Genomic DNA, 16,474 nt, shown 5'->3' on the forward strand with positions numbered 1-16,474 from the left:
CACCGTCCTTAGGAGTCCAGTGGCTCCTCCTGCCCGGATACGGGGTGGGCATCGTTTCTATGGAAGAGGGGCCCCAGTGTTACTGAACCAAACCTGTCCACTGTCCACACTCAGCAAAGTCCGTCAGTGGTGGCTGTGCTGAAGGAACTAGGAGTGTTTGTTGTAAGGCCCCAGGCAAGAGAACAGGTGACTCCTGCTCTAACCCCCCAGACTTCCTGCAGAATTTCAGCAAAGCATTGTTAAAAGCCAGGTGAAGCGGGTGGGATCTGTTTTACCACAGTTCACATGCTCAGCATCTCACCTTCGGCACTGTTTACTGTAAAATCCATTCATGAACAAGGATGGTGCTATGTTAGCCTGGTTTTTCCAGTGGTCATGTATGGACGTGAGAGCTGGACCATAAAGAAGGCTGAATGCTGAAGAATTGATGCTTCTGAACTGTGGTGCTGGAAAAAACTCTTGAGAGGCCCTTGGACTACAAGGAAATCAAACCAGTCCGTCCTAAAGGAAACCAATCCTGAATATTCATTAGAAGGACTGATGTTGAAGCTGAAGCTCCAATACTTTGGCCACCTGATGTGAAGAACCAACTCATTAGAAAAGACCCTGATCCTGGGAAAGATTGAGGGCAGGAGGAGAAGGGGAAGACAGAGGATGAGATGGTTGGATGGCATCACCGGACTCAATGGACATGGGTTTGAGCAAGCTCCAGGAGATGGTGAGGGATAGGGAGGCCTGGTGTGCAGCAGTCCATGGGGTCACAAAGAGTCGGACACAAATGAGCGACCGAGCAACAGTGTTAGCCTGGATTCTGTGCTTGTGTTTTTGAGGTAATGTGACCAAAAGCTTAAGTCCAACCAGAGGGACTGAAAAATCTGACCCTGGGGCATCAGGACTTCAGGAGGCATGAACAATAAGTCTCCTGTCCCCTACCCCTCCCCTTTCCTCCACACCCAGCCTGGAGGCAGAGCTCTTGCCCAGAGGGCAGAAGAAGCAGTCTTTCCTGACTGTGCTATGCTCCCGAGGAGTCTAGCTGGTAGCAGAGATGAGCCAGCCATGAAGGACGTGCTTCCACTGCGCAGGGGCATCGGAGGCACCCTGGGGCTCTCACCCCACTGCCTTTGTCTTGCTCCTGCCCGCCTGCAGGGACTTTTAAAAAATCCTCATGTGCTATGTCTGAGGGTTTCTGTAAAGAGATGTTCTGTGTCTTTTAGGCCTACGGTGGCAAACAATACTTGTAGAAACCCCTGAATCTCACAACAGTAACCAAACATCAGAAACTTACTTGGGAATCCCTGTCTGGCCTGTGGGTATTTTGTTTAGGAGGCCACACCACTGCATCCTGTAAGTGTGATTTTTACCAGGAAGTGAGCAGTAGTTTATTACAGACTCATTTTTAAAGTTGGAAAAGCAGGAAGTACTTCTACACTTTATAATAAAACAAAATAGAGCACACTAATTTCTCAAGGCTTTCCAGGCATGTGGAGGAAACCAGACAGTTGCTATCAAAATACTATGATATTTTATGATTCAAAGGTACACACTTTTTAAATGACTTTGTCAAGTTAGAATGAATCTTAAGATCCATGGCAACTTACAGTTAATCAGCAGCCATTTTGCTTGCTTGCTGGTAAATAAAACGAGGGCATGTGATAGCATCTCACATGTGATGAAGCAGGATGAAGTTTCTTGTTCCACCATCCTCTGATTCTGTAACTCCTGTCTGTCCACCTGGCTGAAAGCCCTTCTCTCCGGCCCTTGCCTCCAAGGCCTTTGAAGTCCACAGAGAATTCTTTTTTTTTTTTTTTTTCCACTGATAGATTATTTTATTTATTTGTTTCTTGAATTTTTTTTTCCATTTATTTTTATTAGTTGGAGGCTAATTACTTTACAATATTGTAGTGGTTTTTGCCATACATTGACGTGAATCATCCATGGATTTACATGTGTTCCCCATCCTGATCCCCCCTCCCACCTCCCTCTCCACCCGATCCCTCTGGGTCTTCCCAGTGCACCAGGCCCGAGCACTTGTCTCATGCATCCAACCTGGGCTCGTGATCTGTTTCACCCTTGATAGTATACATGTTTCGATGCTGTTCTTTCGAAACATCCCACCCTCACCTTCTCCAAAAGTCTGTTCTGTACATCTGTGTCTCTTTTTCTGTTTTGCATATAGGGTTATCATTACCATCTTTCTAAATTCCATATATATGTGTTAGTATGCTGTAATGTTCTTTATCTTTCTGGCTTACCTCACTCTGTATAATGGGCTCCAGTTTCATCCATCTCATTAGAACAGATTCAAATGAATTCTTTTTATTGGCTGAGTAATATTCCATGGTGCATATGTACCACAGCTTCCTTATCCATTCATCTGCTGATGGGCATCTAGGTTGCTTCCATGTCCTGGCTATTATAAACAGTGCTGTGATGAACATTGGGGTGCACGTGTCCCTTTCAGATCTGGTTTCCTTGGTTGAAGTCCACAGAGAATTCTTACATCAATTCACTTGCTATTGACTTTAGACTTGCCCTGTGGCCATCACACAGACCTGGATGCTTGGAATGGGTTCATCTCCTGCACCTAAAAACACCAGGCAGGACCAGCTAGGTAGTCTGTGGGACCCAAGTGCTCCACGTTCACAAATCGTTAAGAATCAGGAGAGTAGCCGCAGAGCATGAAGCCAAGCAGGACGCTCCGTGGTGACACGGGTCCCACCCTCAGAGCCAGGACTCCAGCTTCTGCGTCCCCATCAGTGCCCAGGGGCCCGTGACCCACACAAGCCCTAAACCGTGAGTGACAGCCTCTGCTGACTTAGGCCCAAAATGGACAGTTGTTCAAGGCAAGCTGGTTAAGGGTCAGCCCCAAGCCAGGGATCCTATCTATCAAATTTCTGAGGCTAAATCCAGCCTCTGAATTGGAGTTTCAGGTGTGAAGTAGAAAAGAGTAGGAAATAAGCTTTATTGCTTTGCCAAGCAAAGGGGGCCACGTCGGGCTAATGCCCTCAAAAACTGTGTTGCAACCCAGAGTGGGTATTTAGTAGAAATGGTTCAAAGAGGGCATGACCAGCGTGTGGGCATTCTTCTGACTGGTTGGTGGTGAGGAAAGTGGGAGTCCACATCATCAGTCTTCTGGTTCCAGCCTGTCTGGGGTCTGCGTGCTTGTCTGCAGCTTGCAGTTAATTTCTCCCACCTTGTGTGTGTTTCAGTAAATGCAAAACTGCTCAAAAGTATTGTTATGTTTATCCCTTGAGGGGGAACCAGGACCTTGCCCCAAGGCTTTTCTGTTGTTTCTTGACTGCTCCTTTTTCTCCGCATCCCCTCCCATCCCTAATAAGGAACTGTTTGAGTCTGCTTATTGGAACCCAATGCTGCCTCCCTGTGAAATATAGAACTATCATGCATTACCTCCCCTTGTAGCTGATGTCTGATGCTTCACCAGACAAAGCTGGTAGGCTTCCTTGGAAAAATATGTGAAGAATTGTATTTACTCATCTACTTGCCATCGTAAATCTTGAGCTTTTGCTGTATCATATTTTTCAGTGATTAATGCTGGCCATAAAAAAGGCCCAAATCTAAAACTCTACAAACATAGAAAACAATATGTTCTATGCAGTTAGCTTTTATGTTGATATTACAGGTTGTATCCTCCTGGAGACAGGTTGAATGTTCAAAGTCATCTTTAATATTTGAACAATTCCATAAACTTTCTGTATCCTTGATTTAAAAATCAGTGTCATTGCTATATATGAAATAGATAATCAGTAGGAACCTACTGTATAGCGCAGGAAACTCCACTTAATTCTCTGTAGTAACCTATATGGGAAAAGAATCTGAAAAAGAATATACATAAATACATAACTAAATCACTTTGCTGTACACTTGTAACTAACACAACATAAATCAGCTATATTCTAATGTAAAATTAAAAATATTTAAATAAAATAAAAATCATTATTGTCCTTTATTGCTGATTACATCCAAATGGAATGCAGGTCTATTTATTAACATGTTTTGTTCAGACTTAGAAGACAGCAAAGAATGTCAGCTTTGTCAAAACCAAAAATAACGACTGTAAACTTTTTCCTAAGGAAAAATATCATGCTTTGGGATTCCCCTTGGTTGCATTTTAAAGAATAGTAATAGATTTAACATCATCTAGAGTTGAAACTTATCAAAGTTATACTTAAAGGGGTATAAAAGATTTGATCCCAAATTATGATTCTTTTGCGTCTAAAAACAAACCTACAGTTTTGGAGAAAGTGCTTTTATTTTCTGCTCATGTGAAGTGAGAGTCGCTCAGTAGTATCTGACTCTTTGTGACCCCATGAAGTATACAGTCCATGGAATTCTCCAGGACAGAATACTGGAATGGGTAGCCTTTCCCTTCTCCAGAGGATCTTCCCAACCCAGGAATTCCCAACCCAGGTCTCCCGCATTGCAGGCAGATTCTTTACCAACTGAGCTATCAGGGAAGCTGATAGCTCATATTTTTGCTCATATTAGTATGTAATTTTCCTATCTACAGTTATATTCATTTTTTTTTAAAAATGTTTTTTTGGAGAGATGGAGGTATTTGACATAAGTTTCAGGAAAGTTATGGAATCCAGCCAGACTGTGATTCTGTGACCATACCCAATGGGGATAAGGGGCAGACAGTGCTGAGAATCAATTTCAAGACACTTTAATCAAACAAAAAAGAAAACCTATACTCTTCGTCTGTCACCTTCTAACATCCCCTGCCCCATCCCAGCCTTAAGCAACCGCTAACCTACACTGTCACTACATTTTTGCCATTTCTGCACATTTCATGTAAATGGATTCATATAAGATGTGACCTTTTTATGGCTGTCTTCAACATTTGCAAGGTTCACCTATGTTGTACTGTGTATCAATACTTTATTTTCTTTACTTCTTTTTATTACTGAAATAATTTTATCACTTATTATTAATTTTCCATTGTGTGAATATACCTCATCTTGTATGTCCATTCATCTTATGCTGGAAATTTGAACTGTTCCATCTTTTGGTTGTTATGAATAACGCTACTGTGAACGTTCATGTGCAGGTTTTTGTGTGAGCATATGTTTTCACTTTTCTTGGGTATACACATAAGAGAAGGAGCGCTGGGTCGTAAGGTAACTCTGTGTAACTGATGAATTCTAGACTGTTTTCCACAGTGGCTGCATCATTTTACATTCCCACCAGCAATGTTGAGTGGGGGCTCCAATTTCTCCATCTTCCCGTCCACATTAATTTTCTTTGTTTTTAATATTGCCCTCCTAGAAACATACCGTGTTCATGGATTGGAAGAATCAATATTGTCAAAATGGCTATTCTACCCAAAGCAGTCTATAGATTCAATGCAATCCCTATCAAGCTACCAACGGTATTTTTCACAGAACTAGACCAAAGAATTTCACAATTTGTATGGAAATACAAAAAACCTCGAATAGCCAAAGTAATCTTGAGAAAGAAGAATGGAACTGGAGGAATCAACCTGCCTGACTTCAGACTCTACTACAAAGCCACAGTCATCAAGACAGTATGGTACTGGCACAAAGACAGAAATATAGATCAATGGAACAGAATAGAAAGTCCAGAGATAAATCCACGAACCTATGGACACCTTATCTTTGACAAAGGAGGCAAGGATATACAATGGAAAAAAGACAACCTCTTTAACAAGTGGTGCTGGGAAAACTGGTCAACCACTTGTAAAAGAATGAAACTAGAACACTTTCTAACACCATACACAAAAATAAACTCAAAATGGATCAAAGATCTAAATGTAAGACCAGAAACTATAAAACTCCTAGAGGAGAACATAGGCAAAACACTCTCCGACATAAATCACAGCAAGATCCTCTATGACCCACCTCCCAGAATATTGGAAATAAAAGCAAAACTAAACAAATGGGACCTAATGAAACTTAAAAGCTTTTGCACTACAAAGGAAACTATAAGTAAGGTGAAAAGACAGCCCTCAGATTGGGAGAAAATAATAGCAAATGAAGAAACAGACAAAGGATTAATCTCAAAAATATACAAGCAACTCCTGCAGCTCAATTCCAGAAAAATAAATGACCCAATCAAAAAATGGGCCAAAGAACTAAACAGACATTTCTCCAAAGAAGACATACAGATGGCTAACAAACACATGAAAAGATGCTCAACATCACTCATTATTAGAGAAATGCAAATCAAAACCACAATGAGGTACCATTACACTCCAGTCAGGATGGCTGCTATCCAAAAGTCTACAGGCAATAAATGCTGGAGAGGGTGTGGAGAAAAGGGAACCCTCTTACACTGTTGGTGGGAATGCAAACTAGTACAGCCGCTATGGAAAACAGTGTGGAGATTTCTTAAAAAACTGGAAATAGAACTGCCATATGAACCAGCAATCCCACTTCTGGGCATACACACTGAGGAAACCAGATCTGAAAGAGACACGTGCACCCCAATGTTTATCGCAGCACTGTTTATAATAGCCAGGATATGGAAGCAACCTAGATGCCCATCAGCAGATGAATGGATAAGGAAGCTGTGGTACATATACACCATGGAATATTACTCAGCCATTAAAAAGAATTCATTTGAACCAGTCCTAATGAGATGGATGAAGCTGGAGCCCATTATACAGAGTGAAGTAAGCCAGAAAGATAAAGAACATTACAGCATACTGACACATATATATGGAATTTAGAAAGGTGATAACGATAACCCTATATGCAAAACAGAAAAAGAGACACAGAAATACAGAACAGACTTTTGAACTCTGTGGGAGAAGGTGAGGGTGGGATGTTTCGAAAGAACAGCATGTATATTATCTATGGTGAAACAGATCACCAGCCCAGGTGGGATGCATGAGACAGGTGCTCGGGCCTGGTGCACTGGGAAGACCCAGAGGAATCGGGTGGAGAGGGAGGTGGGAGGGGGGATCGGGATTGGGAATACATGTAAATCCATGGCTGATTCATATCATTGTATGACAAACCCACTGGAAAAAAATAAAATAAAAAAAAAAATTAAAAAAAAAAAAATATTGCCCTCCTAGTGTGTGTTCAGTTCAGTTCAGTTCAGTCGCTCAGTCGTGTCCGACTCTTTGCGACCCCGTGGGCTACAGCACACCAGGCCTCCCTGTCCATCACCAACTCCTGGAGCTTAATCAAATGCATGTCCATTGAGTCGGTGATGCCATCCAACCATCTCATCCTCTGTCGTCCCCTTCTCCTCCCGCCTACTGTGTGTAATGTTATCTTATTGTGATGCTGGCTTGAATTTCTCTCATGACAAATGATACTAAGCATCTTGAAAAGTGCTTGCTGGCCATTTGTTTATTTTATTTGGAGAACTGTCTATTCAGATCCTTTACCCATTTTTTAACTGAGTTATTTGTTCTTCATTTATTTTAGATACAAGTCTCTTATCAGATAAATGATTTGTAAATATTTTCTCCCATTCTATGATTTGTCTTTTCACTTCCTTGATAATGTTCTTTGACTGCAAAAATATGATGAAGTCAAGTTTATGTATTTTTTTTCTCTCACTGCTTGTACTTTTGAAGTTATGTCTAAGAATGCATTGTCCAATTCTGACTCACAAAGGTTTACCCATATATTTTCTTCTAAGAGTTTTATAGTTGTAGCTTTTTACAATTAGGTATTTGATCCATTTTGAGTTAATTTTTCTTTATGATGTGAAGGAAGGAAGTAATTTTACTCTTTTGCATGTGGCTATTCAGTTGACCTAGCATCATTTGTTTAAAGACTATTCTTTCCCCCACTGAGTAGCCTTGGCATCCTTGTCAAAAGTCATTTGCATAGATATGAAATTATTTCTGAACTCCCAATTCTGTCTCATTGTTAATCTTTTTTTTCTAATACCAAGTTGCTTTGGCTACTGTTGCTTTTAGAAAGTTTTGGGATTAAGAAGTATGAGACCTGCAACTTAGTTCTTCTTTATTAAGATTGTATTGAAAATTCGTGGTCTTTGAGTTTCCATGTGAATTTGAGGATCAGCTTGTCAATTTCTATAAAGAAACCAGATGGGATTTTGATAGAGGTTGTATTGAATCTGTATAGCAATTTGAGAGTAGTGCCATCTTAGCAATATTAAGTCTTCTGATCCATAAATACAAGATATCTTTCCATTCATTTAGTTCTTTTAAAATTTTCTTCAGCAGTCTTTTTTGATTTTCAAAGTACATGTACTTATTTTTTTAAGTGCATTCCTAAGTATCTTATTCTTTTAGGTGCCATTCTAAATGCAATTATTTACTTAATTTTGTTTTTAGATTGTTCATTGCTTGGTGCATATAAATAAAATTGATTTTTATATGTTGATTTTGTATCCTAGAACTCATTTATTAATTCTAATAGCTTTTTAGTGCACTCTGTAGGATTTTCTATAAACAAGATCATGTTGTCTGCAAATAGAAATAGTTTTACTTCTTTCCAATCTAGATACCTTTTATTTCATCTTCTTGCCTAATTATCCTCACTAGAATTGGAGACCTCTAACTGAAACAACATTTCATTTGATTATGAAAATACGTAGCAATCCATAGTAATGTTAGCAGTACCTCTGACTCTGACATCAATATAAATCACAGGTATTTTTATATCTCATTATAATTGTTAGAGATCTCCTAATATAGTTTTATGATTATCAGTACTTTGAAACTATGCTAATTATCAAACTTGCGATTAGATCCCATAATTTAATGTATTATTAAAACAATAAAGATATTTTCCATATTTTGATAACTGAAAGTGAAAGTGAAGTCGCTCAGTCGTATCTGACTCTTTGCGACCCCATGGACTGTAGTCTACCAGGCTTCTCTGTCCATGGGATTTTTCCAGGCAAGAATACTGGAGTGGGTTGCCATTGCCTTCTCCAGGAGATCTTCCCAACCCAGGATTGAACCCAGGTCTCCTGCATTGTAGGCAGATACTTTACCATCTGAGCCACCAGGGAAGATGTATAATTGGTTTTTCATTGTTATTCTTTGCATTTTATTTTGTGCGTTTAAGAGCATCAACAAGTTCCAGAGAAGATGATAGTGTCAGGAAATCATAGATGTCCTGGAGCCTGGATCTAAAGAACATTTCCTGTTCCCTGTTCCTTGTTGGGGTCATCCACAGGACAGGGTTGTTCTCTTCAATTCTTGGGATCCTCCACCTAAAAGCCTATTTCCTAAGCTCGAAATGGGGATAAAGATGTATTCAGTGTGTTGAATAGTGATTTTCTGAGTCTTTATAAAGCAACTAGTAAACTCCTTCTATGCTTTTGTCCCACCAGGTACCTTCTAAAACCAGATTTCATGAGACGGCCCGATCGAACATTTGATCCCTTCTCTGAAACACCTGTTGATGGGGTTATTGCAGCCACTTGCTCCGTGCAGGTAAGTCTCCTGCTTTCCACAGAATAATATAAAAAGAGTGGATCCAGGTGGTCTTGGAAAAGCCTTAAAAAATTGCAATTAAAATATTTATTGTCAAGTTGCAAGATCTATGCATTGCTCTCAACTTTAGCATTTTTTTTCTTGAGATGCATTTTTTTCTACTAGTGAAATTATTAGCTACTTTTCATCAAAGACACCAGATCAAAAAGTACCCAGTGGAGAATGTGGAGCAATGGGAACTCTTGGCCATTGATGGTGGGAATGCAAAATCATACAACCACTTTGGAAAACAGTTGGGTGGTTTCTCCCAAAACTCAACATTGTCTTAACACGTGATCCAGCAGTTGTACTCCTTGGTATTTACTCAAACAAATTAAAAGCTCACGTCCACATGAAAACTTACACAGGGATATTTGCAGTAGCTTTATTCATGCTTGATAAAATTTTGAAAGCAACCAAGGTGCCACTTAGTGGGTGAATGGATAAAGAAGCAATGAATGGTATGTCCAGACAGTGGAATATTACTTAATTCTAATAAGAAATGAGCTATCAAGTCATGAAAAGACATGGATGAAACAAATTAACATTCAGTTCAGTTCAGTCACTCAGTCGTGTCTGACTCTTTGCGACCCCATGGACTGCAGCACACCAGACCTCCCTGTCCATCACCAACTCCTAGAGTTGACCCAGCTCTTGTCCACTGAGTCAGTGATGTCATCCAACCATCTCATCCTCTGTCATCCCCTTCTCCTCCTGCCCTCAATATTTCCCAGCATCAGGGTCTTTTCCAATGAGTCAGTTCTTCACATCAGGTGGCCAAAGTATTGGAGTTTCAGCTTCAACATCAGTCCTTCCAATGAACACTCAGGACAGATTTCCTTTAGGATGGACTGATTAGATCTTGTTGCAGTCCAAGGGACTCTCAAGAGTCTTCTCCAACAACACAGTTCAAAAGCATCAATTTTTCAGCGCTCAGCTTTCTTCACAGTCCAACTCTCACATTCATACATGACTGCTGGAAAAACCATAGCTTTGACTAGACGGACCTTTGTTGGCAAAGTAATGTCTCTGCTTTTTAATATGCTGTCTAGGTTGGTCGTAACTTTTCTTCCAAGGAGTAAGTGTCTTTTAATTTCATGACTGCAATCACCATCTGCAGTGATTATTTTTTAAAGTCTGCCGCTGTTTCCCTATCTATTTTCCATGAAGTGATGGGACTGGATGCCATGATCTTAGTTTTCTGAAAGTTTAGTTTTAAGTCAACTTTTTCATGTCCTCTTTCACTTTCATCGAGAGTCTCTTTAGTTCTTCTTAGCTTTCTGCCATAAGGGTGGTGTCATCTGCATATCTGAGGTTATTGATATTTCTCCTGAAATCTTGATTCCGGCTTGTGCTTCATCCATCCAGTAAAATGAGCATTACTAAGTGAAAAAAACTAGTCTGAAAAAGTAGCATACTGTTTGATTCCAACTAAATGACATTCTTAAAAAAGACAAAACTATAAAGATGGTAAAAAAAAAGAAAAAGAAAAGACCAAGAATTATGGGGAGGGATTAACAGGCAGAGTACAAAGCATTTTGGGGCAGTGAAACCATTCTGTATGATTCTATGATAATAGACACATGTCGTTATATTTACATTTTTTTCCAAATCCATTAAATGTACACCAGAGTAAACTCTGAATGTAAACTACGGCTTTGGGTGATAATGAAGCATCAATATAGGTTCACTGATTGTAACAAATATGCTACTGAGATGTGAGGTAATCCATAGTGAGGGATATTGTGGATGAGGGGACAGAAGCACTATATTTTCTTATCAATTTTGCTGTAAACAGAAGCTGCTATAAAAAATAAAGCATATTAATGAAAAGATACCTGCTATATGATTACATTGATACAGAACTCCAGAAAATGCAAACTAATATAAAGTAACAGAAAACAGGTCAGTAGTTTCCTCTAGACAGAAAGAAGAAGAGATGGATTACAAAAGGGTGCAAAGGAGCTCTGGGAAGTGATGGAAATATTTGTTGCCTTAATATTGGTGACAGTTTTATAGATGTGCTCATATGTCAGAACTGATTTAATTGTACACTCTAAACATGTACAATTCATTTAATGTCAGTTATACCTGAAAAAACTTTCATAATGATTAGCTATTAGATAATGTGAAAAAAAACTTAATAATTAGCTTTAATATTTTGGAAATAGGTGAAAAAAGTCTTTCCATAGCTTTATAATAGATAGAAGAGGGAAATATATATGACTTATACAAAAAATAGTTGTCCACAGCATCTTAACCTAAGTGTCCACACCTGTGAAATAAAGCAGTCAATACTGCTTTTTTAATACTGGTCTTTAAAAAAAAAATAACACTGTCCTGTCTGTCAATTGTCAATGTCAGTTTAGCATTTTAGCATTACTTTTCTCTCTGTGTGTCTCTTTGTAAGACTTCTGAAAGAATTCAGTAAAGGTGAATTTTGGAACTATGAAAGGATCTTAAGGCATGTTTGGATTGACTGCTTCAGTTTAGTAAGGAATGAATACATTATTTCCAGCGATAATCGAATTTCTGAAGATGAACAGAGACTCTCTCCCTGCCAGATTATTCTGTTACTGATGATTACACCAGCTTAATTTCTCTTCCCTCCCATTTCTCTTCTGCTCCAGGTCATATCAGGTCAGTTCTTATCAGATAAGAAAATTGGCACATATGTAGAAGTGGATATGTATGGCTTGCCCACGGACACTATCCGAAAGGAATTCCGCACTCGCATGGTGATGAACAATGGACTCAATCCAGTTTACAATGAAGAATCATTTGTGTTTCGGAAGGTAGAGTGTTTTCCATGTGTCAGACTTGCTGCGCTAAGCTAGGGGCCACACGTTAGTCTAGAGAGGTTACACGATCTGCAGACAGTCATTTAACCCGGCGCCTTCTTCCAGTGCAGATGTTCTGCAGCTGTCACGCAATGATGGTTTCTGTCTGTCCCTGTCCTCTCCGCTCTCCTTCCTCCCAGGAGGAGCCCACCTTCCCCACTGGGTGCCCGAGCAGTGTTCTCAGAGGGAGCCCCCAGGTAGACACCGTCACACGTGGGAGAGCTCCTCCCTGCCCTGGCCGCTAGTGCCCTGCAGTATTCCTTTGGCCAAGAGGATGGGTAGGATGTTGCGCCAATAAATGTCCTTCAGCGGGTCAGTTGATATTGTCCTGTGCCTCCAGAAAGTGTGGTCCCCATTGCTACTCACAGGTTCTGTGTATAATAGGTTATTTTTGTTTTTTGGTTTTTATCATATTATACTTTGATCCTATGGGCTTCCCGAGTGACTCAATGGTAAAGAATCTGCCTGCAATGCAGGAGACACAGGTTCAATTCCTGGGTCAGGAAGAGCCCCTGGAGGAGGGTATAGCAACCCACTCCAATATTCTTGCCAAGAACATCCCGTGGACAGAGGAACCTGGCAGGTCACAGAGTCAACCACGGCTGAAGCGACTGAGCACACAGACAAATCAGCCATTCTCTATAATGATGCAGGTTTTAATCTTGTAACCGTTTTCTCCCATTTGTTTCTCTTTCATTGACGGAAGATGTATTGAAAAATCCATGCCCTGGCAGTCCTTTCTCAGAAATGCCTGTTTCTCTCTCAGTTGTTCTGTTGTCATGACCAGAGTGCTTTCTTCCTTCTTCTTTGGCACAGGTTTTCCAAGTGTCTATTCCATTTGTGTCTTACAACACAGACAGTCAACTTTTTATCTTAACAAAAATATGAATTATCAGCCTCAGAACTGGCTGACCAGTTTGCAGAACGCATATTACAGAAGATCAATATAGGTCAATGAATCAAGCCATTCTGAGATGTAGGCTTTTCCGAGTATGTGAATCCCGTTATCCATGCAACACCCTCCCCCTACCCTTTCACCTTCTCTTCTACAGTCAGCGTGTAGTGTGAGTTGCACACAGCTGTGATGTGTCTTTTTCCTTCCTGGGTTTTTTAGTTTCTTGCAGCTGGATCTGTTGTCACTATGCCCAGTGTTTTGCACAAAGACAAATAATCCCTACCTACATTTCTGGAAATTCAGAAAGTTGATTTCAGGCTCTGTTTTTGATGCATAGGGAAATAGACTTGCTTTTTGCACGCAATATTACTAGCCCCAGAAACAAGATGCTAATTTGGGATCCTTTCCTGCTCTTCTGAAGTTACATTGCCTTTCATTGATACCAAGTGCTTTAACTTTATTTTCTTTCTTGCTTCTTTGCATGAATCTCACAGCATAAGCCCCATTCACCAAATGAGGAACAACACAGTGACTAAAGTTGGTTTCACCTTTTCATCTTGATGAACTGGAACTAAAGTATAACCTCTAGGCATAAATAAGCAGCCAGTTCATTGCCTAGCTTTAGACATAGTGCTCAAATCAGCTAAGGTGTCTTAGCTGCTTATCGCCAATAAATAGAAATTCTTGATTAAAAACATCAGATTTTCTTCTGTCATGTTGCTCTTCTATATCTAAATAGGGTTTCTGCTGTCTGAGCTCAGATGCTGTGTCCATTCATTCGGGTTGGGGATGGCAAGAGGAGATGTCTTGTGCTGTGTGTGCTCAGCCACTGAGTCGTGTCTGACTCTTTGTGACCCTCTGGTCTATAGACTGCTGGGCTCCTCTGCCCATGGAATTTTCCAGGCAAGAATACTGGAGCAGGTTGCCATTTCCTTCTCCAGGGCATCTTTCTGACCCAAGGGTCAAACCCACATCTCTTGAGTCTCCTGCATTGATAGGCAGGTTCTTTACCACCATGCCACCTGGGAAGACTGGATGTCTTGGGTATATGTTAATGTTTCTAGCTGTCCCATCTTTATTTGATATCCCAAAATGTGTTAAAAACTGAGGAGCGCAAAGAAAAATAATACAAATTTGTATATAAATTGTCTTTTATACATGAGGCATTTCTTCAAAGATACTTTCCATATTCTCAGAAACAGAGCTCGATGTCAGAAGCAGCCCAGTAGTAGACAGATCAAAGGATTTGAAATCAGGTAGCCCAGGATCTAGACCCAGCTGTCAGTGACCATCTTTGACATAAGGGAAAGTCACTTTTCCTCTCCAGGTCTCTTGTAGCTCACCCATTATGTAGGTGGGAATGGGGCAAGATGGCAAGGGTTGGATTAGCCATCTTTTCTATCCATTCATTCCATCTGAAATTTTCAGGGAGTGACTTCTAGGAAACCTGTTCCCCTTGTCTTTCTCAATGTTGTGAGCACTGTAACTTATATAGTATGCTTTAGGAATGTAAGTCGACCATCAGCTTATTTGCACCATAAAGGAACCTTTCCGAGCAGTATGAGTATGGTCCAGATTCCTGGCATTGTAATTCTTGGGAGCTGTGTTCCACAGATCAGTGCCAAGTGTCGTTGTGTGTCTGCAGGTGATCCTCCCTGACCTGGCTGTCTTGAGGATTGCCGTGTATGATGACAACAACAAGCTGATAGGCCAGAGGATTCTGCCCCTGGACGGCCTCCAAGCAGGCTATCGACACGTATCCCTCCGAAATGAGGGCAATAAACCTTTATCGCTGCCAACCATTTTCTGCAATATTGTCCTAAAAACATATGTGCCTGATGGGTTCGGAGGTAAGTCAAACTTTTAGGTACAGAATATTTTTGTGTATATGTTTTTCCCCTAAATTTCAAGATTATAAGCTATTTCACCAATGGTTTAAAAAAAAGTCTGTTCCCACCAATGCTGCCAACCCTGTGGGCTTAAAGAAATAAGGCATAAATAGTTACCTCAGGTTTCCTAGCAAGAAATGAAAAGGCAAGTCTAGATTACCTTTAAAGATCTTTATTTAAAAATACTGTCATTTTATGTTTTTTCAACTTTCACATATATGTTTCACATATATGTCTGTGAAGAATGCATTTCTACCATCATTCAAAGGGGGAAAGGCGTGAATAATATAGAACCATAGACTTCAGTTGGTTTCATTAAAAGATTTAAATTGAACTCCATTATCAACATTCCTGGACTTTCCCCCAAAATCTACAGGGGAGTTCAATTTCACAAAAAATTCCTAGTCATCAGCCCATGAAAGACCACCTTCGGTTATACCAAAGACATCAATGAAAGTGAAAGTGAAAATTGCTCAGTAATGTCTGACTCTTTGTGGCCCCATGGACTTCTCTATGTGACCCCATGCACCCCATGGAATTCTCCAGGCCAGAATACTAGAGTAGGTACCCTTTCCCTTCTCCAGGGGATCTTCCCAACCAGGGATAGACCCCAGATCTCCCTCATTGCAGGCAGATTCTTTACCAGCTGAGCCCCCAGGGAAGCCCAAGAATACTGGAGTGCTTTAACTTTAAGATCCCTTCTCTGGCAGATCTTCCCAACCCAGGAATTGAACAGGGTCTCCTGGAATACAGGCAGATTCTTTACCAACTGAACTATCAGGGAAGCCTAAAGTCATCAATGGGAGGAATCAAAAGTTGGACCAAGTCTTAAAGTGAAAATGAAAGTCACTCAGTCATGTTTGACTCTTTGCAACCCCATGGACGGTAGTCCATGGAATTCTCCAGGCAAGAATACTGGAGTGGGTAGCCTTTCCCTTCTCCAGGGGATTTTCCCAACCCAGAGATCGAACCCAGGTCTGCCACGTTGCAGGTGGATTCTTTACCGGCTGAGCCACAAGGGAAGCCCAAAAATACTGGAGTGCTTTAAGATCCCTTCTCTAGCAGATCTTCCCAACCCAGGGATTGAACCCAGGTATCCCACATTGCAGGCAGATTCTTTACCAACTGAGCTCTCAGGGAAGCCCCAGGTCATAGGATTCTGGTAAACCCACATATTAACTTTTTATAACCCCCAACTGAGCCAAGAGCATTAAAGGAAAACAAAGATCCTCTATATTCTCAGAGTGCGTTGAATCATAAAGAAACAATAGTACAGCAAAGTATATCAAATTAACAAGGGTTCAAGTCCTGACTCTCCACTGATAACCAGGTGACCTTGAGATAGTGTTATCACCTGTCCTCACCCCCCACCCCATATTCTGGCCTGTAAAGGTACTAATAC

The 16,474-nt window shown here is 40.6% G+C and overlaps 1 protein-coding gene across 9 annotated transcripts in view; it reads left to right on the top strand.

Moving 5' to 3' along the window:
- PLCB4 (phospholipase C beta 4) overlaps positions 1-16,474 on the top strand; it is a 452,949-nt gene that overhangs the window by 381,976 nt on the left and 54,499 nt on the right. For all 9 annotated transcript variants that reach the window (XM_043883530.1, XM_043883532.1, XM_043883529.1 and 6 more), the window contains 3 exons: positions 9,307-9,409; positions 12,079-12,243; positions 14,829-15,033. In XM_043883530.1, coding sequence (XP_043739465.1) covers positions 9,307-9,409; positions 12,079-12,243; positions 14,829-15,033 — 473 coding nt within the window. The remainder of the gene's footprint in view (positions 1-9,306; positions 9,410-12,078; positions 12,244-14,828; positions 15,034-16,474) is intronic.

The sequence above is a fragment of the Cervus elaphus genome, chromosome 23 (genome assembly GCF_910594005.1).
Source record: "Cervus elaphus chromosome 23, mCerEla1.1, whole genome shotgun sequence".
In the NCBI taxonomy this organism is placed as follows: Eukaryota; Metazoa; Chordata; class Mammalia; order Artiodactyla; family Cervidae; genus Cervus; species Cervus elaphus.